At 36.7% G+C, this 27,538-nt stretch overlaps 1 protein-coding gene across 1 annotated transcript; it reads left to right on the forward strand.

Moving 5' to 3' along the window:
* Positions 1-19,636: 19,636 nt before the first annotated feature.
* ADGB (androglobin) lies at positions 19,637-27,271 on the forward strand (the record flags this gene model as incomplete). Its single annotated transcript, XM_010173896.1, has 5 exons — positions 19,637-19,786; positions 21,473-21,628; positions 24,065-24,167; positions 25,604-25,706; positions 27,088-27,271. Coding segments are annotated over exons 1-5 (696 nt in total), but the record flags the coding sequence as incomplete, so codon positions are not given.
* Positions 27,272-27,538: the final 267 nt, after the last annotated feature.

The following is a 27,538-nucleotide window of genomic DNA, read 5'->3' on the forward strand; positions in this document are numbered from 1 at the left end:
GACAAATCCATCGTGCAGTTCCTCACAGTTCTCCGGAATCATAGCTTTAAATAGTTGCTATTACCTTGTAGTGATTAAAGGGTAGAAAGTGCTGTACAGTTACAATTGCACGAATTGGAATCATGGATCATTTCTTTAACTTTCATTCTAAATATTCACTAGTCCTGAAATCATAACCCTGCATTATTGGATAGTCCTGAAATCACAACCTTATTTATTACAAGAATTTTTTAACACAGCTTTTTTACTGGTAAGTACTGATTTCTTTTAGCTGAAATTTAGCAGAAGACTGCAAATAGAGAAAACCTTTCAAATAATTTTCATCTGGACTATTACTTGGGTGAAACATGAAATTTTAATATTTGAAATAGCAAGTTGGTAGGGCTAGTTTGCAGAATTTGAAGAAGGGATTTCATCCTGAACTCTCATTTTACATTGTAATTGGCCATTGCACTCATTGTATCCCTTTTCCCTGCCCCTGCCTTTCAAGAATCACATTCATATTGCCTTTTTTTTCAAATACAAAATAAATTCAAATTTTGAAACCTTTTAAATTAGATTCTGGTTTCCCATATTCCTCTTCTCAGGATTCATAAAGAGCAGGTAAATCTGCATCAGGATTATTAATTGTGTGTCGTATTTTTTAATAATTTTTTAATTTGATTTTTCTAATACTAGAAGTATTTTTTCTTAAAGCAACATCTTCATAAAAATAAGATTAATATCCTGACATTTAATGCTATATTTGCAATTACGTTATTAAAAATAGAGGCAACATTAATTTAACCTCATTTTTGAAGACAGAATAAATATGATCTCTGAATTTCCATGCAGCAAATTGCATTCACCAATAGATTCACATTGCCTGCAGCATGAAGGGACATTTTTAAATCTCTGGTTTATTAGTGAATGAAGTTATTTTCATGTTTACACTTTATCTTTATCTAATTTTGGTGTCATATGTGTTAGGACTGCTAGTTTTTGCTAAATGTCTTGTGCGTAAATTGCCAAAATATAAGTTTCTTTATCTTCAGCTGTAGTCACCTTTGGAGTTAAAAGTATCTATAATCTCAAAGTTGCCCCACAGTTTTCAAATACATCAACATTCTACAATACACATCTTTCTTACATCTGGCATAGAGGCCAGATATTTCCCACCAATAGTAGAGTAGAGCTTATATGTGATTGTCTTCAGAGCTTGGAGTGAAAGTTCTTGGCTTATCCAATCTTTAAATCTTCATTTTATCTGCTGCTACTACTACTATCACCAGCATGACCACCACCATTTATACTTTTAGTCAGTTATCGAGAGGGAAAAAGTATTTTGTACCAAATGAAAAGACTTCGAGTGATACTTTCTCTAATGATTTTACAAGAAAATGAATGGTAATATTACAGGACCCACAGATGTATAGATGTGTTTTATCTGGGAGCTGTTTGCATAGTAGTATGATGTACAGAGCAAGAAAATACATTGAATAAATATGTTTTACTGAACTTTAGTCATGTTATAAGAAGACTTTTCTGCTTAAATAAGAGAGTAAGAACTCATTAATATTTGTTAAATTAGACTTTATTAAACAACTTAGAATAATCAAATAATTTGGTTAGAAAGTGACCTCAGGAGTTTGATTGTACCTGCCCTTAAAAATAAGACCAACTTTGAAATTAGAGGAGATTAGATTTGACTTGCTATGTAACTTTTTGTCAAATACAAATTTCTGTAATATGAGATGCTTCATAAGTTAGACTATAATAGAAATATGTAGTTTTATAATAATAGGTCTATATAGTCCTTCTTGCTTATGAAGGACATCTTATTACATTCATAAGCATAACGTGGACAAAAAGTGTATTGCATGTAGTCATAGGTGCGTTTTGAGTAGTGTTATTTCCAAGTAAAAATGACTTGTTTTCTCCTTTCAGAAAGGATACACATTTATGGCTGAAGCACGTACTGGTGACCTACCCGTGGCAGCTGGAAGATGGAGGCTCCGGCTCATTGGTTCTCATAGTCCACTCCCATTTCTTTCTCGTGAGGCTGTAAATAATGTCTATTCTACTAAAGAAATTAAAGAGTATTACGTGCCCAATGACAAGCATGTAATGTTCAGGTAAATATTGAATGAAGAATTATTGAATTCTGCTCTTTATATGGAGCACCCCTGACAGAAAAGTAAGCTATTTCCTATTTCTTAGAAGAGGAAGGTATTAAAGCAAATATCTGAATTTTATGGGCTGTCAATGTGCAATACCAAACTTAACATTTCATTTTTGGAAGTTTTATTTTCTGAAATATTGACACTGCTTAATGAAGAACAGGTATGAAGTGCACAGACTATCACTTTAATATCATAATAACAGTATTTTGCATTTCTCTAGGCTCAATCTTGAAATTCCATAGTACTTTTGGGGATTAAATAAGTATTAAAATTGAGATTTTGCAGGTAGGGAGGAGACATAATTTTTAATACATTTTTTTACAGCTATTCAGATAAAGCTTTAAATAAAATCCAGAAATACACGTTATTTTATAATATATCACACCAGTATCCATCTTGTAGTGTTGTCAGAAAAAATTATATACATTTTATTTTAGCATGATGATTCTTTTAGGGGAACATATTTAATAAAAATGTGATTATTTACTTTTTAGTAATTCTTTTTTACTTGATTAAAGTTTGTTAAAATCCATTTATTCTAGTTGAATTTGAGTTCAGAACTGACCCTGTGCTTAACTTTTTGCACAAAGGACAACACACTGCACTACAACAGGCCCCATGCCTAGAGCGGATTACATGTATATATTTTGAAGGTTAATTCTAGAACATCTTGCCTTGATTCCTGACAAATTGTATCAATATTTCAAATCAATGGGTTATCCTCAGGGTAGAGGTCTATTCAACAAGAGGAATCAGGTTCAATATAAATGAAGAAAGCATGTAATGGAAATATAACATAATGCACTCAAATTCTGTAAACTCTCTCTTGGTGAGTTTGATTTTATTCCTTTTTCCCTTCTGATGTTGCCATTCTTTAAAAAAAAAAAAATATTGCAATAAGAACATTATTTAAATTTCACCCTAAGACTCTAATTTAAGACTCTAATTCTACAATATTTTAATTCCACAGTCTTTTTAAGTTCATTAGAGTAGCAGCTGCTATCAAATGAGATAACTCTTTTGCTTTCTCTCTCTCTTTTTTTTTTTTTTATTTTGCTTGGTTACTTTTTAATTGAAACTGTTCCCTCATCTGATTAACCATATTTTTCAACAAATACTAGTACAGCAAGAGGGAAAATGGAAATCTGGACATTTTATAAGGCAGTGAAAAAAATAAATGGCAAGACCACCCCTTTTTTTGCAGCAGCAGCACTTACTTTGATCATAGATTTACTGCACTAAACTTCACTACAGTAAGCTCAGTTTTAAGTGTTCACTTCCAGGTTAGCACAACATTTAGGTACTTTCCTAAAAAAGAATGATCTGGCATAGTTGGTTATATTGGTATAATTTTTTTCTTCCTCTTTAGGTATTCTGTAAAAGTCACAGCATCACATATCGCTACAGTGCAGGTACAAACCTCTAAATCAGATGTGTTCATTAAACTACAAGTCCTGGATAATGAGGAAGAAATTGTGAGTGTAACTGGAAAGGGCCATGCAGTCATCCCTGCTTTTAATTTCTTGAGTAATGAAATGCTTTCGAGTTCCCACTGTAAGTATTGTATTCTGTGTTTGATAATTTTATGCATTGAGGGGTATATATTCTTACAGTAACTTTAGGTAATCACAGAAAATATTATTTTTTTCTACTTTTTCCGTGAATCCATAAATATTTTGTGATTGAGTGAAATCAGCTACATTTTTGAGCTATGGACAGGAAGGAGTCCTTGGTCCTCAGCAATGAGGAGAAGTACCAAAAGGATTGATTGAAATATAAAGTGTCCAGCCTTATTTTCTTCCTCTGCTTTTTGGTCTTGTTTTGTAACTGTGTAAAGATTTTTGTGGGTAACTGAAGTAGCTTCTCGGTTCTGAAAATTTTATGCATATGCTTGTCTTGTCCTTGAGCATTGAAATATGTTTTATTTTCAAGATCTTACCTTTATTTGTTTGATCTTAAAGTTCAAAATATTTTGGCTGTTAGGAAATTAATGCGTAGACCATGGGACACGGTAGATAATTCAGAGATTACACTGAGCCTTATGGTTTAAATGCGCTATTTTGAGCATCAGTCCTTTTAGCAGAAGCACACATTTTACTGGTTTCTCATCCATCATATGAGCCCCACACTACAAGGCAAAAGACTTCTGAATAAATTATATAGTATTTATTGTTAAGAAAAACTCTCAATTTTTTACTCTGTCTCTGCTACAGCTTCATAATAGTATTCATGGAATAGAAGACATTGAAGGAAGAGCTACTTGCTCCAGAGTTGCAAAGCTCATAAATGCCCATTTTGCTATTGTCAACTCTTTGATAGCGACTGAAATACTGAGAAAAATTATCCCTTACAGGAATAAGTGAATTTAAACAAAATTTCTTTTGAGACAAATTTACTACATTTACAGTTAACACCTCATTCATTTTTGGCTGAACAGGTGAATCTGGGGGGTTTAGTCAAAATTCTTTGTCTTTTTTTTTTTCCATTCATAAAAAACTTTATTACCATTTGTTACACTGTAGTCCTGTCAGCTCATCTCTTGTTTAAGATAAGAACCAGTGCGTGTTTAAAGGTTGCCTTTCATAAATATGCTAAAATTCATATATTTTCTCAAAGTACTTTGAAACTTGTGATTGTATTTAACAAAAATCTAGCTGGCATCAGTTAAAACTGATTCTCTGTTTTCCAGCAAACTACCACTCTGAATCTACTGTACACCCAAGCCTGGCAATGTATAAATACTGGGAGAAGGTACAGGGAGGTGAAAAAAATTAAGCCAAAGTCTTCAGTGGCACCTAGTGACAAGACAAGAGGCAGTGGGCACAAATGGAAATATAGAAAATACAATTTAAGCATTAGAAAAGGTGATATGGAGGAGCGGGCTTGTTTGGTTTTGGTTTTTGGTTTGTTTCATTTTTACTCTCAGAGCGTCAAACATTGGAACAGGTTGCCCAGAGAGCATTTGGGCATTTTCACCTTTGGAGATAATCAAATCCCAACTGGACATGGCTGTGAGCAACCTGCCCTAGCTGATCCTGCTTTTAGCAATGGGGTTGAAGTAAAGGATCTTCAGAGGTGTCTTCCAGCCTCTGCCAGGACCACTCAGCTTCCTGTGATCCTTTGATATCAGTTAGTAGTTAAGGCTTATGTTTTGGTTTGTTTTTTTTTCTTAATGATACACAAATAATCCAGTTTCCTTGGATGTGCTGTCCAACTAAACAGGTAGCCATTTACAACTGTACTTAACAGAGGGAGCCTTCAGCTTGCGCTTGTGGCAATGCTCTGCCACCATCCCCCTCTGATGTAGTGAGAAAACTTCCTACACAATCTGGAGGAGAATTAGGTTACCTGGACATTCTCTTTTGTGCTTCAGTTCCAGGCTTTCAGAAGTTAGAGTTCTGCCAAACTCCATACTCAAGAGCTACAGTCAGACATCTGCTGTTTCTTTTTGGCATTTTTATTTAAAGCTGTTTATAAGCAAACAAGTCAGCTTCTGTACTTTCTATGGTCACCAATATACATCAATGCTGTAGGATATTAAAGTCTTCAGTCCCATTATGAAGACTTTAAAACAATAAATCACCTGTAAATCAATCAGTTTCTATCTGAGCATATTCAGAACCTGAGGCAAAGACAAATTGTTCAAGTACTAGATTATTGCTTCGCTAAAGCCCAAAATAGCATCATATTTCATGTGCTCACCTCCACTATTTTCAACTCTGAAGTTTTCTAACATGATCATTTAGAAAATGTTTTATTTAGATTTCCAATGCTGTGTGGGAAAAATAACTAATTTAATCATGTTTATGAAACATTTTGATTTCTGTCTCAACTACACCTTGTTATTGCCAGAAATGTAAAATTAAATACTACTGAGAGCATGCTCTTAAAGTGTAATTCATCAGTTGACGATGTTGTGGTTTCAAAGGAAGTCAAGGAGCTGTCATGATTCTGTGACTGAGTTGCCAAGATAATCAGTAGCTATTTTTGGTTACTGTTTTTTGGAATGTGGGAATGGGTTAGTAAATTTAACAGTAGACTGGTGGAAATAGAAACAGGAAAGCTATAAAATAGCTCCAATTAGGGTAAGCATCACAAATGCTTGAAATAAATTGCCAAATTACCCTCAGTAAAGTGAAGAAGAAACATTCTTTCAGGAAACTGGCTTGTTGGCAAAGATCATAGTCTGGAGGCTGAAATAAGTTAAAAGGCATAATCAAGTGAAAGAGAAGAGAAATGGGTTCTAACAGGTCCTGGAAGGGAGGGGATGGGGCACAATGACTAAGAGGGAAATTTTGTCTTTGCCAGACTGCAATTTATGGCGTTGTACAAGTATGTATCTTTGCTATTGGCAAAAGTGTTAGGAAATCATGGCCTGTGCAATAACAATACAGGAACCTCCATAAATACTGATGCCAAGTTCGAGTGGGGATTTGTACAATCAACATTAAATACAAGACTCATACTGTCAGTGTATAGTTTTCCTCTAAAAAAGTATGTTTTCACAGAATAGGAATAATCAGAAACCGCTGCTATATCATTAGCACCAGACTTGTTAATTAAGCAAGACATAGTCCTCGCATTTGAGACGTATTCAGTATTTCACATGTCCTGTCTCTCATAGAATTGATTGCTGTGTTGAAAGAAGCATTCTTAAGTGAAATTATTGTGCAAGCATCACCAATAAAACATTACCCCTTTCTCCCCACCCACAATCTGTTAATTCAGCTCCAGTCACAGCTATTTTGTAAATGTATTTTATAGCTCAAAACCTGCATTCAATCAATTGATTTTGAATATATTTACCTCTTCTGAGGCGTAGCAAGTGACTTGGGCCTTGAACACCTGCTTGCCAATAAAGGAGATACATATTGACAGGTTGCAAGCACAACCTGTTTTGTTAATACAAGCAGAGCTGTCCTTCAGCTCAGATGGCCAAGTGAATGCTTATAATTATTTTCCATAGTAGCAGTCTGATACAATCCAGTCTCAAAGTATCATAACCTCATTCCGGTATTTGTCTGAATCTGGAACCAAGGTAGGTAGGTAGGTTCCTTGTAGGCAGAGATTTGCTTAGGAAAACACAAAATGAATATTTATATATTTGTGAGAAAATAAATTTGGTGTCACAGCACCACCTGGTGACCATTGCTAGAACTATTGTTTTGGTCGTGCATGGATTTTTGGTAACTTTTCTGAGTCATATTTGCAGCAAGGGTAGAATGAGTCTTATGGAGGACTCCACCATTCTGAGCTGAGTTATTTTCATGGCAGGATCATCTTCTAGGAAAACTATTATAGAATTCTTCAATACTTATGCTCTTCAGATTTAGGAGAGAGAGAAGAGGAGGATAGTGAGGCATTCATGAAAACTAATTATAGCCTAAAGAATACAACATTCCTTGAAACCCACCTACCTTGATAGGTAGAGATAGGCTCCTTCAAAGGGCAGTGCACAGCTTCTAAAGCCCAGAAATCAGACCTCCTGGAGGGGAGCTCACCTCTCTGTTGACTACAAGAAGGAGTACATTTAGTTGGCCTCACTGCTTCAAAGTTACCTTTTTGTAAATTATTTGCACTGCCCCTTGATAACAGTTCTCAGGCAGGCACTGAAGATCCCTTCTAACTAGAAACTTGCATGCAGGTATTGCCAATGGTACCCTAAAGGCAAGTTACCTAAATGGAAAATATCTGCATGTAGAATTATTCTTCCTTTTGGAATCCAAATTGTTTCTTTGGAGCAGTTTTTCACACAGATGTAAAAGAATGTGCAAGACTCTGGTCTCTGGATAATGTTTCTTCTTCTTCATCCAAATGCACTTCTGTTGAGTGAAAGCCTCATGATTTTGGTTCCCCCTGATGAAAGACTTGATAATATAACCACTATGAGTTCTGTCTTCTCTCACCTTCACAGAATGGGAAGCTAACTGATACCTGGAAAGCTCAGCAGGCTCTATTTGAGTAAGAAACTATTCCACAGGCTTGCTTAGGCATCTCTTTTACAAAACAACACCCACAGAGTTGCATCACGCTAAAAATGGGTTAGAAGAAACCACGTATTGTCTTCCTTCAAGTCTCTCTCACAGGTCTTCTTACCACAGGGAAAGCAACAGGGATAGCTCAGGTGCTATGATTATGAATGTCATGCAGAAGAGAAACTCATGGATTGTGATCAGGGCTTTGAGACATCTTGAAGAAAGCATCTCTGCGAGGTCTTACTTTAATTTCCTGATTTCTACTGATTTTCTTAGGAAAACAAAAACCTGCCTTACACAGAGGATAGATGTGATAGCAAGTGTTCCGTCCATTCGACTTCCATAAGAAACAATATTTCCTGGCTTTCCTCTCAAAGGAAGTTTCTAGTGGCACAATTAACCTTTTATTTGGCATTTATGCATAGAATCATTTTGGTTGCAAAAGACCTTTAAGATCATAGAGTCCAACCATAAACCTAACCAAGTGCACCACTGAACCATGTCCCTAAGCACCACATCTACACATCTTTTAAATATCTCCAGGGATGGTGACTCCACCACTTCCCTGTGCAGCCTGTTCCAATGCTTGACAACCCTTTCGGTGCAACTTGAGGCCATTTCCTCTTGTCCTATCACTTGTTACTTGGGAGAAGAGACCGAGACCCACCTCACTACACCCTCCTTTCAGGTAGTTGTAGAGAGCAATAAGGTCTCCCCTCAGCCTCCTTTTCTCCAGGCTAAACAACCCCAGTTCCCTCAGCCGCTTCTCATCAGACTTGTGCTCCAGACCCTTCACCAGCTTCATTGCCCTTCTCTGGACGCACTCCAGCACCTCAATGTCCTTATTGTGGTGAGGGGCCCAAAACTGAACACAGAAGTCAATGTGTGGCCTCACCAGTGACAAGTACAGGGGGACGATCACTTTCCTACTCCTTCTGGCCACACTTTTTTTGACACAGGCCAGGATGCTGTTGGCCTTCTTGGCCACCTGGGCACACTTCTGGCTCATATCCAGCCAGCTGTCAACCAACACCCCCAGGTCCTTTTCTGCTGGGCAGCTCTCTAGCCACTCCTCCCCAAGCCTGTAGTGTTGCATGGGGTTGTTGTGACCCAAGTAAATGACCAGGCATTTGGCCTTGTTGAACCTCATAAAATTGACCTTGGCCCATTGATCTAGCCTGTCCAGATTCCTCTGTAGAGCCTTCCTACCCTCTAGCAGATCAGCAGTCCTGCCCAGCTTGTTGTAATCTGCAAACTTACTCAATCCCCTCATCCAGATCATCGATAAAGATATTAAACAGTACTGAGCTCTGGGGAACACCACTTGACCACTTGTGACCAGCCAACTGGATTTAACTCCATTCACTACAACTCTTTGGGCCCAGCCATCCAGCCACTTTTCTACCCAGCGAAGAGAATGCCAATCCAAGCCATGAGCAGCCAATTTCTGCAGGAAGGAGAATGCTATGGGAAATACTGTCAAAGGCTTTACTAAAGTCCAGGTAAACAACATCCACAGCCTTTCCCTCATCCAATAAATGGGTCACCAGCTCCATAACCTTCTCTGGCACCAAGGTCAGACTGACAGGCCTGTAGTTTCCTCGATTCTCCCTCCAGCCATTCTTGTAGATGAGTGTCACATTTGCTGACTGCCAGTCAACTAGGACCTCACCATTTATCCAGGACTGCTGATAAATGATGGAAAGTGGCTTGGTGAGCACTTCTGCCAGCTCTCTCACTACCATTGGGTGAATCTCATCTGGCCCCATAGACTTGTGTGTGTCTAAGTGGTGTAGCAGGTTGCTAACCATTTCCCCTTGGATTATGGGGGCTTCATTCTCCTCCCTGTCTTCCAGCTCAGGGGGCTGGGTACCTGGAGAACAACTGGTCTCACTAGTAAAGGCATGGCAAAAAAGGCATCAAGTGCCTCGGCCTTTTCTTCATCCTTTGTTGCTGTGTTTCCCCTCACATCCAATAAAGGATGGAGATTCTCCTTAGTTCTCCTTTTGTTGCTAATACACCGACACGCCACCTGTAAAACTTGCTGATTCTGGTCTAATAGTCCTGTCAACTCCTGTGAACTTGCCTGGATGTTTTGTCAACACACACAAAACTGTACATTTTTTATTTCGAAGTGTTGCAATGATACAATATCATCTTTTGCTCCTACAGTAAACCTTGGGAAGAATAAAGCCTTCTGTCCTCAGTGAAGTAAAAAAGATATCTCTTTCCCAGCTGATGGTCCAGCTATTTTTAGTGTAACACAGGTGAAGCTGCTTCCTCAGCGGTATTATGTTTGCCGTTATTCAATTTTCTATGAGATATTTTTATAAAATTATCTTTCCTTTCTCTGTAGACATTCACGCAAGGTAATATCATAGATATCAGTGGCATTAAAAATGAACACAAGTTTATGTTTTCTGGATTAATACTTCTGTTACAGCCCTTCTTTAGCGCATTCTTGGTTTCACAGTTTTTCCACATTAATTCTTTCCTTAGGAGATGATGATATAACTTTATAAATGATAGACCACAAATAGTTTTATAGCTCTTTTCAAGACTGGCTTTTTTTAAAGTTTAGTCATCTGTGATCTTTGTGTCAGGTTGACATAAAAGACTTCTGTAAAGGTAGGAGTTGCTAGAACTGTGACCAGTTCACCGCTCCCCTCCTTCCACAGGTGCACACAATTTATTAAATTAGGTTAGCTACACAGAGATCCCATCATACAGAGTACAAGACTATCTGTATTATGTAATATACAGCATGGTGCTGTGGTGGTTAGTGCAGGAAAGGTGTGAAGTTTGGGAGGAAAAAAATATATGCTTTATTAACAGCAACAGTAGTTCTATATAGAGTCTTTCAAATTTCTTATTATTTACTTTGAAGGGATTTGTGATTTGCATGCAGAATGAAATCAGGATAGTATTTGGAAAAAGCATAATTTTAATTGGAACCTTGTGAGCATAATACAGCATGAGAAAATTGACTATGGTAAATCTTTCTTATAGTTTCTGGAGGCATCTGTTTACCTCATACCAATTCTCATAGAATTTCTGTGAATTAACACTGACATTTTTTATCATCTTGCAGCAAGCAAAACTCAGATTATTCAAAGTAATACAAAGAAGGACTCAGAAACTGGAGGATCCAAAAAAAAGGGTTATATTTCATCTTCAAAGGACTCCAAAACTTCTTTCAAGCCAGGACATGTACAGGAAGGTCTACCTATATTAGAAGATGAATCTTTCCTCTTGGAAAACTTTCAAAATAATGATGTAAGTCTACAACAAGTAAGAGATTCCAAATCATTTGGATTTGGGAAAAAAAAAAACCAAACAAAAGTCAAACAATGAAGGAGTATTGATAATTCTGTTGGTACATGTGGAGATCTAATATCCTGAAGCAAGAACAAGGAATCCAAAGTTAAGATTGTTGGTAGCGTCTGAATGAGGCTATAGAGAAAGGATAATATACATATATGAATAACCAAATAACAAGGGGTAATTTTTTGCACATCAAGATGATGTTTTCAATCTTTAAATAATCTTCATTTCCAACGTCAATTCATGTACAAATTACTTTCAGCTAAAAGCCAAGAATTACCAGTGATGAACTTAAACTTCTGATACTTCAGTGTGAGTTTTCCTTGAAATACAATGTAAGAGAGGGCCATCTTTAATAGTTTTAATAGAGAAACACCTATTGCCAATCAGCTGAAAGCTTTAGTAACACACACAAGAGCTGTTACTTGAGCCGTGTTTCTCAGAGAGGAATGTCAAAAACATGGATTTTTCTTGTTTTCACCTTATTCAGTATTATTTGTCTATCATAGAAAAATGACATTTATTTTCTAAAACAGTTCTTGTTTATCTCCAAGTGTTTCTCTATTTTTTCCTGCTAATTGAGTTCAATTGCATCAAAATATTAAAAGGAGGGGGGAGGGAGATTATTCAGAAAGAAATTCCAGTCCTTTGACTCAGAATTGGCTTTAGAATTTGGAAAACAATTTTTAAAGACAATAATTTCCTGTCACTGTTAGACAATGTTTAAAATAGCCCTTGGACCCTTTCACCTCTGCCTCAAATTAAGATGTTATTGAGTGCTAGTATTAGGGCTCAAAGCCCTGTAGTAGGTCTTAAAATCAAAGATAAAAGTCTTTGCTTTAGCACATGGCATATATAGGAAAGTTACATGGAAATCTGAAAGGAATGTAGCTCATTACTGTATAGCCCAGTTTAGTTTCACTTGATAAACACATGAGTAATTGTTTAATTTCACAGGAATTAAAATAAAATCTGTGGAATTAACACTATTTTTTTAAGCTTCTTGTGAATACTGTAATGTGTAAGCTTGTAAATTATGTGTTTTATTTGCTGAGTTCAGTAGCTGGCAGTTTACTCATCTACAGGACTTTTGAATGCTTACTGTAATTGTTGTGTCTTCAGCATACTGATTTATTGCATTTTCTTTCACAGTCTCACAAGTATATCATACAAGCATTGGTGCTATATAATAGTTGGCCACTTACTGAAAGTCAGTCTCTCTTTGTTCAGGCACTGAAGGAAACGGAGAAGAATGAAACCAAAGGTTGGTTCAATCTAAGTGTGTATTTAGTCAAATGCATCATGTTACTGATTTTTTAAAAAATATTAAATTGCTACAAGCCAAGATCATGTGATATTCTTTCCTTTATTCACTGCTTGAGTGAAATAATTAAGCAAAAAAGTTCTTTGTTCTGTGTTTTGTAGAAATGAAGTTTGATCGCATGATTCTGTACCTTCAGTTCACAAATTATAAAGGAAACAGAAAATACTCTGCAAAACTCACCTGAGCTTTAGGTAGGGATGTGGAACAGTTGTAGAAGTATGACTGCTTCTACAGTTAGAGAGGCTGACAAAGTGTAACATAAAGGCACAGTGCCCTGACAAAGTACATACAAACACAGAAGTTCCTACTGAAACTAGAGAAACATGCCTGCTCATAATTTAAGAAAATGCACTGCCAGGAGGGGAAAAAAAAGGCCTGTTTTGGGATATGCATTATTTTTGTCCTGCTGGGAGAAGAATTTAGGCAGGAGGCAAGACTAACAAAGTTCCCAAGGACAGACTGTGCATTCAAGCCAGAAGAAATTACTTTTATTTTTTTTTTCTAGATTCTCTTAGCATGTCTTGTTAAGGGACAGAAAAAAACCCAAACACATACTAAAAGTAGTTAGAATACTAGTCAGTGTCTTAGAAATTAGATACATGTCTCATACTTGCCTCTCCTTTTGCTGCTGGGGCCCACAGTGAATGATTTAGATCTTAAATATGTTACAGGAAAATTTATCATGCTGGATCCAACAGCCTGAGAGAGACGAGGTTGCTGCCACTCCATGTCCCAACCAGTAACAAGGCTGAACATGTAGTCCCAGCAGGCAGGCTGACACAGAACACATATATAAACTACGTATATATGCATATACATTGCCAGCCACAGAAATCACAGACAGACACTCAGAGCACTCACTCAAACACAGACAGCACCAGTGGCCTCATCCTGCTCCCCTCTGTGGCTGGACATAATTGAAGTCCACTAGTGATACTGTATATACATATATATGTGCATATGTGTGTGTGTGTATACATACACACACACCCCCACACACACACGTATATATATATATATATATATAAGGTGGATCCTTCCAGCAGTTGGGCTTAGACAACTAGTCTGCCCAGTAGCTGGCCCATATGAGCTGCTGAGACTGCAGCCCTACTCTGGCTGCGGGTGCAGACCATCACATGTGTGCACGCACACACACACACACACACACGTGTACATATATGCACACATGCAGGTGACCAGGACTTCCCAGGTCCCAATAGCTGACTCCCCTGTGCCCTCACCTCTAGATACCTGCAGACCCTAAAGTTCCACCCCAGTTCCACCATTCAGTAAATTTCCTGCATTGTTAATATTAAAATTCTATAATTCAGTTTTTAAAATATGAGAAATTATTTGCATTATCCTTCCTTATATATATACACTTGCTAATACCCTTACATTTTCTTAGGAATATATGATCTTTATTTATTAGTGCTATTTCTCATTTCTTACTCTAGTTACATACTTCTTTTTAATGTCTAGTCATTGGATATTTTTGCATTTTTATTACCCTGGACTGAAGCTACATTCATCAGCAGTAATTGCTGACATATGTTATTTTTTTTCTTGTATTTAAGTGCAAAATTTGAGATTTTTACAATCTTTTTTCAGCTAGTATTACGGGATTTTACAAAGATAAACCTTGGTTTACTATAGCACCTATTCAGTTTTAGTAGTATTTGAGAAGCTGTGTCATATAGCCTTACAGTCCTGTACAAAGGCAGCATTTTTAGTGGTTACTTCACCTGCTTTTAGCTTGTTCTATTCTTCACAAAATCATCTTTTCTTCCTAGATGACTCCATTTATTCTCCTAATTTTTCCTTTAATCATAGACTCCTTACAACAGATATCCTATTACATTGTCTTATTCTTTTGAGTTGGCTACATAGGTTACACTACTGGTGTGTGTATCTTTTCACACAGCTATCCCATGGTCTGTAAAACTGCAGCTCAAAGGACGTCATTTAACCTCTAAGTTCCTTCACTAGTTCTCAGCTGTTACTATTGAAGCTTGTCAGTGTCATGAGTATTCTCATGTTTAGTGCAAAGTAGCAATATTTCAGTTCGTAGCCTTCCTTCTCCATGTTAACCAATGCTGTGGCTCAAGCCACAGTCAGTGATAACGAACATTTCTCTCTTAGGATTCTTTTTAAACATTGTGATTTCTGTGTCCTGTCATTGCTGCCTTGAAAGTAACCCAAATCCATTTCACAGTTCATATGAACTCGATGTTTCTGTTTATGCAAGGATATCAACAGATTGCCCAAGCCACCAACAGAGTTTAAAACCAACATATCTCATGAAATTTAAACACCAACACTTACTGCATTTACTACTTAGCATTTATTTTATGTACCCCTATTAACAGCAATATCTTTCTGGAGTGCTTACTATAGGTAAGTTTTTTGGAAAAAAATAACATTTAATCTTTGAATCTTCTTCTGATTGTAAACTAAGCTTAAAGCAAATTGAAAACTGTGCTTTACCATTTAATGTTGCCAGCACCAGTTTTCAAACACACAGTTCATATAATAGCAATGTTGGTGGCATCCTTTCACTATGGGATTTTTAAGAAAGTTGCAGTGAATCAGGTGGAAAATTCCTGCAACAAATTTTCACCATTTCAAGTATCACTTTTTCATGTAAGACAACAGTGCCATCTGGAGTTTGTTTGGTATTAATGCTAATTTATCATGGCAAAAGCATATTTCAGCTTGTACTAGCAGTTACTGAATTCTTTTAAACTAGTCTCCCATTAAATGAAGACCCATATTATTATACTATCAATATTCACCATTATTCTAAATAACATCTTTGAAGAAAGTGAGTTCTCCAGCATACAGATGCTATGATAATTTTGTATTTTGTATTTGTTGATGTATATTATTCTTTTCTCTCTTCAAAATCCTTGATAGTGCAGTTTGTCAGTACTTGTAGAAAGAACTATGTTAGCAAAAGTTATTCAATGACTAATATTTAGTCATATTTATTATATATGTAATCTCATTAAATGTTTTATTAAAGAGCACAATGCACAAACAAAACATTAAAAAGACATTAACCAGGAAAACTCAAGTACAGTGAAATTAGAAAGTACAGTGAAATTAGAACGTGCCAGATAGCGTATTATTTATATGGTTTTCATTCTTTTTTTTTTATTTATTTTTTTCCTTATGTTGGGAACTGTTAATGGGGCAAGACTTCAATAGAAAAATAGTTTTAAAAAGTAAGGCCTGCCTGGATCATAATTCTTGTGTAAAAGGGAAAAAATTATCAGGCAATCTTGCAGTTGCTAATAGCATTTTAAGTTGCTTGACTGTGCGAACAAAATTATTTTAAGATTTGTTTTGTATATACGATTTTGAGCTATTGCCTTTTTGGGTTCTTTGGTTTTATTTTTCTTGTAGTAAGATCAGTAGTTTCATTGTGCAACTGTCACAACCCAGAGTTGAATCATCTGTGTGCACTGAATGCTGACTGCAGCATGTATTTTATATATTGCCTTTAGTTAACTCAAAGAGTACTAACTGTTGATGAGAGAAGGCTGTCTATCCAATTGGGAGAGCAGGGGGGAGACAGGGTGTCCAGCCCAGGCAGCAGAGGTAGGTCTGAAAAGGCAGGAGGGACAATATCCTTCGGAATATACCTTTTTTTCTCCAGAGCTGGGAAAGCTTCTCCCACAGGTTTTCTCTTTCCGCGGGAGAACTTGCTGGCTTGTGCCAAGGTCAGGATTTCATGAGAAATCTTTTATCTTTTTCCCACCTTGCCTGGTGTTCAGTGAATAAATAGGTCACTGAGAAGACATGACAGTACTAGAGTTTAAAGACCCCTACGCCATGCTCTAACCCCACCCTACTACTGCAACCTATATTGGTGGTTTCTTCTATCCTGGTGCGGTTTTATTTTAACTTCAGTGTCTGGATGAGCCCAACTTTGGAAAGATTTTTGACATTCCTGTCTCTCAAGAATCCTTCTGAGGGTCCAACCAGAGACAGGAAAAGCAACGTCTGAACTTCTCAGTCATTTCCTGAGCAAATCTGAAAGTCTCTCGTGGGGCAAGTAACAGTCATTTCTACCAACTACTGGGTAATCCCACTAAATGCTTAGAGCCTATTTCAGATAGTGGGAGCACAATATCTTCTCAAAAAAAACTTCAAAACACTCTTCTGCATTTTACCTATGAATAAGGTACATTCTCTGTAATTTGAATTTCATAAACTAGGAGTATCTGTCTATCTTGCCTGAAAAAGAGAATTGATGTATCTCAATCTGAAGCCATGAGTTCCAGATAGGAATCATTTGGTGTAAATATTTAGCTTGTCATAAGCAGGACATCAGACTGGATGATCACTATGATCCCTTCTGGCATTAGAGTAAATGAATCTCTGGGTAAATGATTGAAAAGTGGTAGAGAAGCTAATTTTAAGAGTTGCTATCAGCTGTTTCTCATCCCTGTCAATTGGTGTGATGCCTGAGCTTTTCTTGGTGCCATACACATACAATAACTGCCACCGAGAGTTTGTGATGATTGATGCATAAACTGTGAGCTAGAATTCAGACATGGCCTTTTACTTTCTGTACCACCTCCCTGCTTTTCTTCTTCTCACATCCCATACAAAGCATTTGCCTGGCTTTGGCCTTGGGAAAAGGAACTACTCACATCTCCCTTAGAGTCAGAGTGGGCTGCACACTATATTATTATATTGCCAAACTGCAGCCAGTGCCCCGTCCCAGGAATACCCGGAGGATGATTCCAAAATCAGGGAGACTGCCCACTCTGCGGAAGGAAGGAAGGAAGGAAGGAAGGAAGGAAGGAAGGAAGGAAGGAAGGGAAGGAGGGAAGAGACTGGGGGGAACCTGGGTAGTGCAGTGTACTGTTGGCTGAGAGCTCAGCCGAATCCTGTCCTGAGCCTCCGCATCAGGAGTGAAAGCAGGATACATCATTTTAGCCCTGTCATTTCATATGCTTGTTTGTTATTTGCTAACTTCTCAGTATATGCAATAAGTCCAGAGCATCTAGAGCATCAAATTCAGAGTTGTAAAATATTTATAGAAGCTAGACAAAGCTTGTGGTATTCCATGACATAGAAAGCCTTTGATATCAGTTAGCTAATGACACTGAATGTCTCTTGAGTGTTTGTATAAACAGTAAATAAATTATCTTTAAAAATTAATAATTCACTGAATAATGCATGTACACCAGCCTGATTTTATGGTGCTAATATGTTATGATAATGTGAAATTAAATGGAAAGCCATTTATGTAATGATATTATAACTTCAAATAATGTCATCACTATTTATTTTGCATTTACATTTCCTCTGGAGTTGTTTTAGTATCTTCAATATTTGTGGAGATCACTTTAATTTTTGCTTTCATTCTTTAAGGTATGCTTTGGTAGCATTGAATCAATTTAAGCTTAGCACTTTGGTGCCATTGTACATTATTTAAGTAGCATGAAGAGATAAGAATAATGCAATTTATACATAAAGATGTGTATAATGTAATACACTTATAATTTGTATGTGTAGTTATATGTGTATTATAAATATGTTTCTCTGTATATTTAACATTTACAATTTCATATATCTATGTAACCTCAGCCATGACATTGCAGATCTGATCCAAAGCTCGTTAAAGCCAGTGGAATATCTTTAGTGCACTTTGGACCAAATCGCAGCACAGTGATTTGTCCTCAGTGGAAAGAGATTAGAAAAGCATAGCATTGAATGAAAGGTACCTTGTTGTTATTGGCAGATTGTAAAACAGTCACTCATTTCCTCCTTTTTTCTAAGAGAAATCCTGTTTGATTGTATTGACTAAATCTCGGTTTTCAGCATTTGTTTTACTGTTTCAAGCAGTATGAAGGTAGAAAGAAACAGAGATTTCAGACTTTTTAATCTTTCTTACAGTGTTGTGGGTCCATTACAAGTTGTTTCAGTTGAGTTGCTCCTTGTGCTATTAAAGCTATATGCTATTACAGGCTTTATTTATTTATCTATCTATCTATCTATCTATCTATTTATTTATTTATTTATTTAAACAAGAATATGATGTGCACAAAGTCTTGTTAACAGCTCCCACCAGCTAAAACAGTGCAGAAAAAGTGTTAACAAATATCAACTTTCAGCAGCTTTAATTTGAACATACAGCATACATATAACACAGACATGTACTGATGAAATAATTAATCCAAAATGTTCTCAGATAGTTCTGAGAATTATAATTTTAAAGTTCTTAATTATGCATCAGATCTCAAGTATGTTTGTTTGCCCTAACTTCCTTGCATTTTTGGTGGGGCATATCTTCCCTCTGCTCTTCATACTTTCAGGCTTACAAGAATATGAGACAGTGAGAACACTGACTTTACCTACTTTGAGCTTCTCACCTGCTTGGTGCATAACACTGACAGAGATTGTATGATACTATATAAGAGAAATAAGAGCCAGACTGTGATTCTGTACATTGCAGTCTTTGGACTGACCCATACACAGGGCAACAATGCAGTGACTGATGTGCAGGGACCATGGCAAACTCACAGTTAAGCCCAGAGTAAAGTGCTATTTAGGACAGATAAGGCTGTCACAATATGCCCACCTTGTAAGTCTGTTTTCAAAAGTTGTTATGTCCCCAAATTCTTTATTGACCCAACAATAGTAGTACTTGAAAGTGACAACTAATGAACTGACTTTTCTTTTTCTTTATGGCTGTTTTGTGCTGGTTTTCCACCATGGATTTTATATGGCAAAATATATTTATGGATGACAATGGTATCCTCTAATTCATCATGCATCATAACTACATCTGAATAGTATATGGGGAAAAGCCTGAGGAGCATAGCTTTCCCCTAATGTCCAATCATTCTGAAGGACAAAAGTCTGCAAATATTCCTAAACAAACCAGAAAATCAAAAGATAAAGGATCCGAGAAGACAGAAAAAGAGAAGTTCAATAAAGAAAGAGGATCAATTGTGTCTCTTGCATCTCAACTTGAATCTCAGGTGAGAACAAATCCAAGAAATAGGATTTGTTGAATGTGCCATCATTGTACTGAGTATAAAGATATTTCAAGGTCTGCAGATCAGTATTACTAGCACTTCTAGTGTGTCCCTTATGTTTCTCTATGCCTTGCTTTGACACCTTTTTAGCATTAGACCTGAGAGAGACTGAATTACACATATAACAGACTAGAGATGTAATATGCTCATTACTTTGTTTATGTATAAAGCAACTATTGGTTGTTCCTTTTGTTGGTCTAGTTTCTAGTCTCTGCTGAAGGTTTAGTAAATTCCATGAATTCACCATATTCATGCCCCATTAATCACTCGTTGTAGTGCTTTTCATGGGTTCCCAAGGAGATGAAATAGGTCTTTCTGCTATAGTCAGTTCCTGTCTCACATGTCACAACTGTCATTAGCATGCAGGCATACAATGGCAGAAAAATTGGTACCTACTTGCCTGCTTTTCTCATCTGTGGTGGGATAATCTGTGTGTTCTGTGGTTGATGGAAAGGCTACTTCCAGCCTGTATGCCTTAAAAGGAATAATTGACTTTATGGATTGCAAACAGAATAATGGAAGGCAAAGAAGAAACTGACAGCTCCTCTTTAATGGTATTGCTTTTGCTAGGAATTTTGCTGCCTCATGGCAGGTAGTTCAAAGGGAGGACATCTCCATAGAGTTTTTCATTAAGAAATCTGTACTCAATTGTTTTGCTGACTAAACCTGCTGCACAGCAAACTTTCCTAGGATTCACATCCACACACACCTAATTATATAGAGTTCAGGAATAGTGCCTTAACCATTCTTTCAGAACAGTCTGAGTGGCTGCACTTGAAATTGTTGTCCACAGAAATGCAATGCAGCTTCAGGCTGTGTCAGATTTCTGCCTTCAGTGCCAGTGATGGGGTAGACTAGGGGTGCTGGGATGATAGCTCTTGGAAGTTCAGTCTGCTACTAAACAGATGCAAGTTCCAAGATAGAACTGCTTGCAGATAAAGAAGATGCCCACTTTTAGTCTCAAATAAAAGCTGGACTCCTGTCTCTTCTTCTAAAACTTGGGCTTAAAACTTCTGCAGATGGTACAGTTTCCAGAAATATACGCAGCGCAATATCTTTCATTGGCCAGACAGCAGAATCGTCTCCTACACTTGGAGCACTATTTGTACCCTATGGTTCTGGAGAAGCCATGCCTTTAAGTGGTTTGGAGAATTTGGAAAATGACTGGAAAGAACCAGATGCCTCAGAAGACAAAGCAAGGTGTATTTCTACACAAAAAGCCTAGTTAAATATAATAAGACTCCTAGTAAAAAAGCTTGTGGAAGGAAGGAAAAGGAAAAGAGGGAAGGGAAGGAAAGGAAAAAAAGCTTGACAGAAAGGCAAGACAATAATCCCTACAAAAGACTCTTCTTCAGACAGGCTATTGAGAAGAACTGGAAGTGTGGAGTGAGCTGTATGGGAGTAGGGGGGAAGCACATAAACAGAATACCTCAAATTGCTTCTAGACATTGGAAAATAATTTTCCTTTCCTTTGGCAGCTGCTGTGTAGTAATGCATGTCAAAGTCTATTAATGTATAATGTATATCAGTCAGGAAAATTACCAGGATACAGAAACATAACTTTATCCTAAATAGTAGTAGTAGATATATACCAATGACTACATTATGATTATGATACTTCACTTTCAGCAAGCTGCTTCAAACAAACCATACTGGACTTTACGTCTAGTTAGTGAGCAGAGAGAGGCAGACATTCTGGAAGTGAAGAAAGACACCCAACGAGCAGATGAGATCAAAGCCATGAAACAAGCATGGGAGTCTGCAGAGCCAGGAAGAGCTATCAAGGTAATGTCAGAGCACAATCTTTGCAGTAATGTTTATTCCCAAGTTCCAGGAGCTGCTGTGATGGTAGAGCAGTTGCCACAGCAGAGACATGACTTCATATGGCTGTCTTCGACTCTGTGGAAGACAGAAAATTTTACACAGGTTAAAGAATCAAAAGTGATTATGTGCATGAATTCTGAGCAGGAATCCAGATCATCTCCTTTGGACTTCTGTAGATCACTGAGATTTTAGATTTGACTTTACAAAACGGAGAAAAGTTTCTCCTTAGAAAGCCTACTACCACTACACAATTGCAAAGCTGCTACTTGTGACAAGTTTAATGTTTAGTGTGAACAGATTCTAGTGAGAAATACACTGTTACAAACATGCCAAAAAGATTTCTTTTGAAGAAGTGGCGCTTGGCCATATCATCACTCAAACCGTCCCCTACAGCCAGGATTCCCAACTTCATTCTGGGTTGCAGGTTACCCATGAGCCTGTACATACTGCTCTGTATGAATTCGCTGTTTTGGAGAAGCAATACTAATTCAGATGTCAGCTGCAGCTGGGATCTTTTGACATGATGTATGCTTAAGATGGAAAAATAGTACAAGTTCTTTCTAGCAAAGCAAAAAGTTAAAACTGCTGATTCAGAATTGGAAGCATCATTACCAAAAAAAAAACCAAAAAAAAACCAAAATGCAGTCTTAAAACTTACTTAACAGTCATCCCCTATCACCACCACCAATGACCTTCGACTGGTATTTGGCCAGAAAGCCCAGCTCAGAAGCAATTTGCCTTTTTTATATTGCCTTTCAGAAATGAACCTCAGACATAGGTCTTACCAGATACAATTTCAGATTTTCTCACTTCTGTTCAGTGTATCCAAAGCTCAAAAGTTTTTCTGACATTACTTTATTAAATTTTGATCTAGGAGAGATGCATTACTCTGCAGCTTTGATTGGCTGTGCTGAGACTGAAAATGCAAGTACAGCATCCTAAAGATTAGCTGGGAATGAATGAATCCGCTTTGATGTGTAGTCTCTTCAGAATGCTGGTTCTGTCACTGTTGCCTTTTTTGATCAGAAAGTCAACTGAATTACAGTCAAAGGGTTCAATTTTAAAATCCCCTTAGGTCTGTGACATTTTTATAAAACAACCATCATTAAGAAAATTGCAGCAACTATATGTAATATGCTAAAAAAAGGTCTAACTTGGGGGTCTGATATCCAGACTAAGTAGCTTCCCTCCTTTTTTTTTCCTGATCACCCTGCCCCAAGATCTGCCTGTTCCGGGGGTCACATGCCCTGTGACTCTGCAACTTAGATACCTGACTTGTGGCTTCACCACCCATTCTGGCAATCTGAACCCTTAAAAGAAAGTCCAGTGAGCCCAAGTCACGTTCTGAAAAGACAAGTAGAAGTGGTGATGCCTGGTTTTGGCATCAAAGGTGAGTGTTAAAGGGTTTGCAGCCATAGCTCCCATTTCTCAGGAGGAACTCCAAATCACCAGGCTATAGGAGCTCCTAGGAGGAAGATATATTTCCCTAAGGAGGTGCAGTAGCTGAATGTATTCTTACCATACATTCAGTAATGAGGGAACAGACCTTGCTTTTCAGGGTTTGGTTGTTTTGGGTTTGGTTTTTTTTGTTGGTTTGGGTTTTTTTTTAAAACCATAGATTATTTTAAATTGCCCAGAGATCAGTGATTTTCCATTATTTCATTGCATGATGATCTTTACTGTAAGTACTCAATATTTCAGGATTGATTTAATGGGGACCTTAGCATCTTTTCTGATTCCAGGGTCAGGCAGAGTTGCATACTGTACTCTGGTGTAACATTTGTTATTGATAGCATCATTTTCTCATTTGGGACAACTACTAAATACAGCCAGTATGTATCAAGTGGAGTGAAACCACTCAAAATGTACTGCTACTTTTCATTTTAGTGAACTACCATGTCACAAAGGTTTACTTACAGGTACTTATTCGTATACTCAAGACGCACTTGATATAAATTAAAGATGAACTTTAAGTACTACTGCTAATTTGTTTGCCCCCTACACAACACATTAAAACTAAACAAATAAAGGTTCCAAAATATTACTAGAAAAAGTTGGATATTTAATGTTGACAGCTTATTATTTAAAAAAAAAAAAATCTATTGGAGAGATGGCTTGAATACGACTCTCACATGAAATGTGGTCCTCTTATGTTTATCTTTTTTTCTCCCCAGTGACTCACTAATGGTACTCCTGTTGTTAGAGGTGATGTTTTCATAGATCAAACCAGTGAAATATACTCACCAGTGGTATGAAGTAGCATCATATCTCATATGCACTGGATTTGAAGATTTACTGTCTTATTGACCAGTTATAGATTCCTAGTTTTAAAAATTCTTTGTAATTTAAAGTATGCAGTAGAATTTTTCTTATCTTGATTAAAACTTTGATCTCTAGGCTTTTCAGGAACGCATGCGGTTTATTAATAAGTATGCTGTGAGAGATTCAGAGGAGCCCATAGCTGAGACTGACAGTTTAATACCCAGTTCAGGAGAAAGAGGTAAGGGTATAACTTTCTGTCAAACATGTCATCTGTTTTTCATATTCATCATGGTCAGCTCCTTAGAAAAGATTTCTGCATTAAATACTGGTAGTAAATGCATAGAACAGTCTCAGTAAAGGTGTTCAAATGCACAATGCATGTTTAATTTTTATCTTCACTATCTCCTTTTTGGTTTAATTCTTGCATTGCTCTATTTTCAGACACAGATTTACAGCCTCATGGCTCTCGGAGGCTGCCAAGTTACCCTTAAGCAAACTTTAAACAGCACTTTTGTACTAGAATTCTAACCCTAAATTAACCCGAAAGTTTTGGAATTTCAGTGGAAAATACCTACTCCCTCAATTCCCAGTCAACTACCAGAGGTCATTAGTATCAAAATTAAAAAATTGTTTAGGACCTGAAATAGCATGTCAGTAAGGCACTAATATTTCCAATATGCATTTTTCTTTATGTTAATGTTCATGGAAACTGTTAATGGGCAGTGCTCTGGAAGTGAGATGTCAAAAAGTGCATACTGAGTAGCAGCAGCTTCCTGCCAGCTTCCATAAGTGTTGTCTAATTTTATTTATTGGTTACAACTTCTATGGATTCTTCATTTGTATTCCCTGGCAATTGCCAGACTCTGATGAGAATTTGAACTGGCTGCAAGGCTGTTTGCTGTTTCTTTTCTTCTGAAAATAATGCTGAGGTCAGGCCATCAGAAAACAGAGACTACAATAATAATACCCAGTCTAATTGTGACAATATCTGGTCGTGGTTCACGTGCGTGGAACTAGAACCTGTGACTAGTGCATAACTTGTTAAGATTAGTATTTTTCCAGTCAGGTAGGTAATCCTCCTGGGAATGTTTCAGAACTTAAAGCAGAAGGAGTCCTCACCTTATGCCGCAAACAAACACACCATTAGTTACTTCTTGCATTCCAAAGAAACTTGAAAAAAATATTATTTATTTAAGTTACTGGATAAATTTAAGTTATCATGGGACCTTTTTTCTTCAGACCTGGTATTTCCTAAACTAAATCTCTGCCCAAAAGTGAATATATATATTTTTTTAAACTACTGCCAGGACTGAACAATCAGATTTTTTTATTTTTTTTTTTTAATAAAAGAATGCTATTCCTTGCTGATTGGAAGTTGTTTGTATATTCTTTAGCCACTTCAAATTGAATGTTCTTGCTTAGATTTACAAACCTTCTTGAGTACTGTGGATTTAGCTGAAATACATATATTCACTCTAGCACATGTTGGGGTTTTGCAGCATCTTTGATTCTGTCATGAGTGTTGGAAATAAAAAGGCAGAAATATTATATCCTCTCTAACTCATATTCTCATTTAATAATGTATTTTGCTGAGCTAGAGGAAAAAACTATATAAGAATTCAGATGGAGCCTCTTAGCATAAGTGAATAACCAGTTAAATCTGTTCTGTTGTAGATTCTCTTACCACAGAAAAGAAAGCATCACAAGCAGCTATTGACTCAAGCTTACAAACGCAGCAAAAAAAATGGGAGCCTATAGACCTTAGTCCTTACATGAGGTAAACTGCAGCAAGAACAATTAAGTCCCAGTGAAACACCAAAATGACAGACTGGCTAAGTATTTTCATATAAAGGAATTAGAAAATGCAATATAATTTTATGCACTTATATCCTATCTGTAATTAAATGCAGTATAATTGATGTTAATTTAGACTTTATCCTTCACACTGAAGTAAGCTACGGTTCTGTCACATGCTTGTTAAAGTTACTGTGAAAATCCTGGCCCAAGTTTTATCTGTCCTTTACATTGTGTACACCAAATCACCTGGCAGTGAACGCAGAAGTGTAGTCGGCATCAAGATACAGTGCTCAGCTTTGATTTTCCTGGCATGGATGTGTTTTGCAATCTGTGCTTTCCTACATCCATTTATAGTTTATGTCCTTTCCTTCACATAATACATGTCAAAGGAGCTGAATCACTGCACTGCATGTAATGAGAATGTGACATAAAAATCTGAAGAAAAGGCATGTGCAGGCAAATATGTTTATTTCAGTGGTCATCTTGAAAGAAGTGCATATGAAGTTTGTCAGAATGTGATGCTAGATTCAAATAATATAATTAACAAATTCATTTCAGTTAATAATAATAGTAAATAACTGAAATAATTATATTAATTATATTCTTTATTCAAAAGAGCTATATTCTGTATTACATGTGTTGATATGAACCTATCTAGCTAATATACATGCACCTGCATTTTTGCTGTGCTGCAGCTAGAACCCAGTTCATGCTTAAGTCCATTTGTATTCACTGTGGCATTTATGCAGCTCACTGATTCTCAAAAGACCTTAGAACATGCTGAAAAAATCCCCAAATTTTATTTTAAATTGAAAGGGAAACTGGTGTTATGTGGAAGTGAATAACATTAGAACAGTAGAAAATATGGCAAAATACCTTCCACGGCCTTGAGTCTTGTAAGCATTTCATTTGTCTTCAACTCCTTGACTTTTACACTAGTCATTTAAGTCAAATTATAAAAATATATTATGTACTTAGCTGCCATTATGCCAATGGCAAAAAAGAAATTACATTTGTCTCAATGCTGAATTATAATATCAAAAAATTCTGGAAATATGATATTTCTAGCAAATTAATAATAAGTTTCATATGTAGGAGTTTTTCATATGCTCAAAGATGAGTATGATTTTACAAATATTTTAGAAATAGATACTCAAGTATAAGAAGACCTGGCCTCAGGAATGTGCTTTCTCATCAGGTTTATATATAAGCAGACGAGAAGTGACTCTTTAACCATATCTAATCATACAATGGTGACATTGCAGTATATAAGCCAAATATATGCATGTAGGTGTTAAGCAAAATATACACTATCCAAAGCTGTGTTTGAAATGAGACAAATATTTTTGTATTTCCTTCAGAAAAACAAAGACTGAGTCTGTGCTAAGAAGTGACTCTATCATTCAACAACAAGAGAAATGTAAAGTGGAAAAAATCAACCATTTCAGGGAAGTTCGAGAGCTGGCTTTGGAACAAAGAGAAAAAGAACAAAATGACAGAGCTTTATTGAAGCAAAATATACTTGAAATGTATGAGAGTCTGCAGGTAGGTTTTCAAGATTAACTGTTACTGTGATATCCACCACTAGTATGAATACTTGATCAACCATTCTCAAGACTTTTGTATTCAGTACCAATAATTAGAAACAGTGAACAAGCTTGAAATTTCACTTGGGCAAAGGTTAAAAGCAAAGGTTATAGGGAAAAAAAACAGTACTACACAACATCCTTAATATGATATTCTTAGTACTTTCTTGATACAGCTCTTTGCAAAAACACTAATTTAAGAATATCACCATAAAAGGATAGTTAA

This window comes from Antrostomus carolinensis, unplaced genomic scaffold, assembly GCF_000700745.2.
Source record: "Antrostomus carolinensis isolate BGI_N321 unplaced genomic scaffold, ASM70074v2 scaffold6378, whole genome shotgun sequence".
Classification (NCBI taxonomy): Eukaryota; Metazoa; Chordata; class Aves; order Caprimulgiformes; family Caprimulgidae; genus Antrostomus; species Antrostomus carolinensis.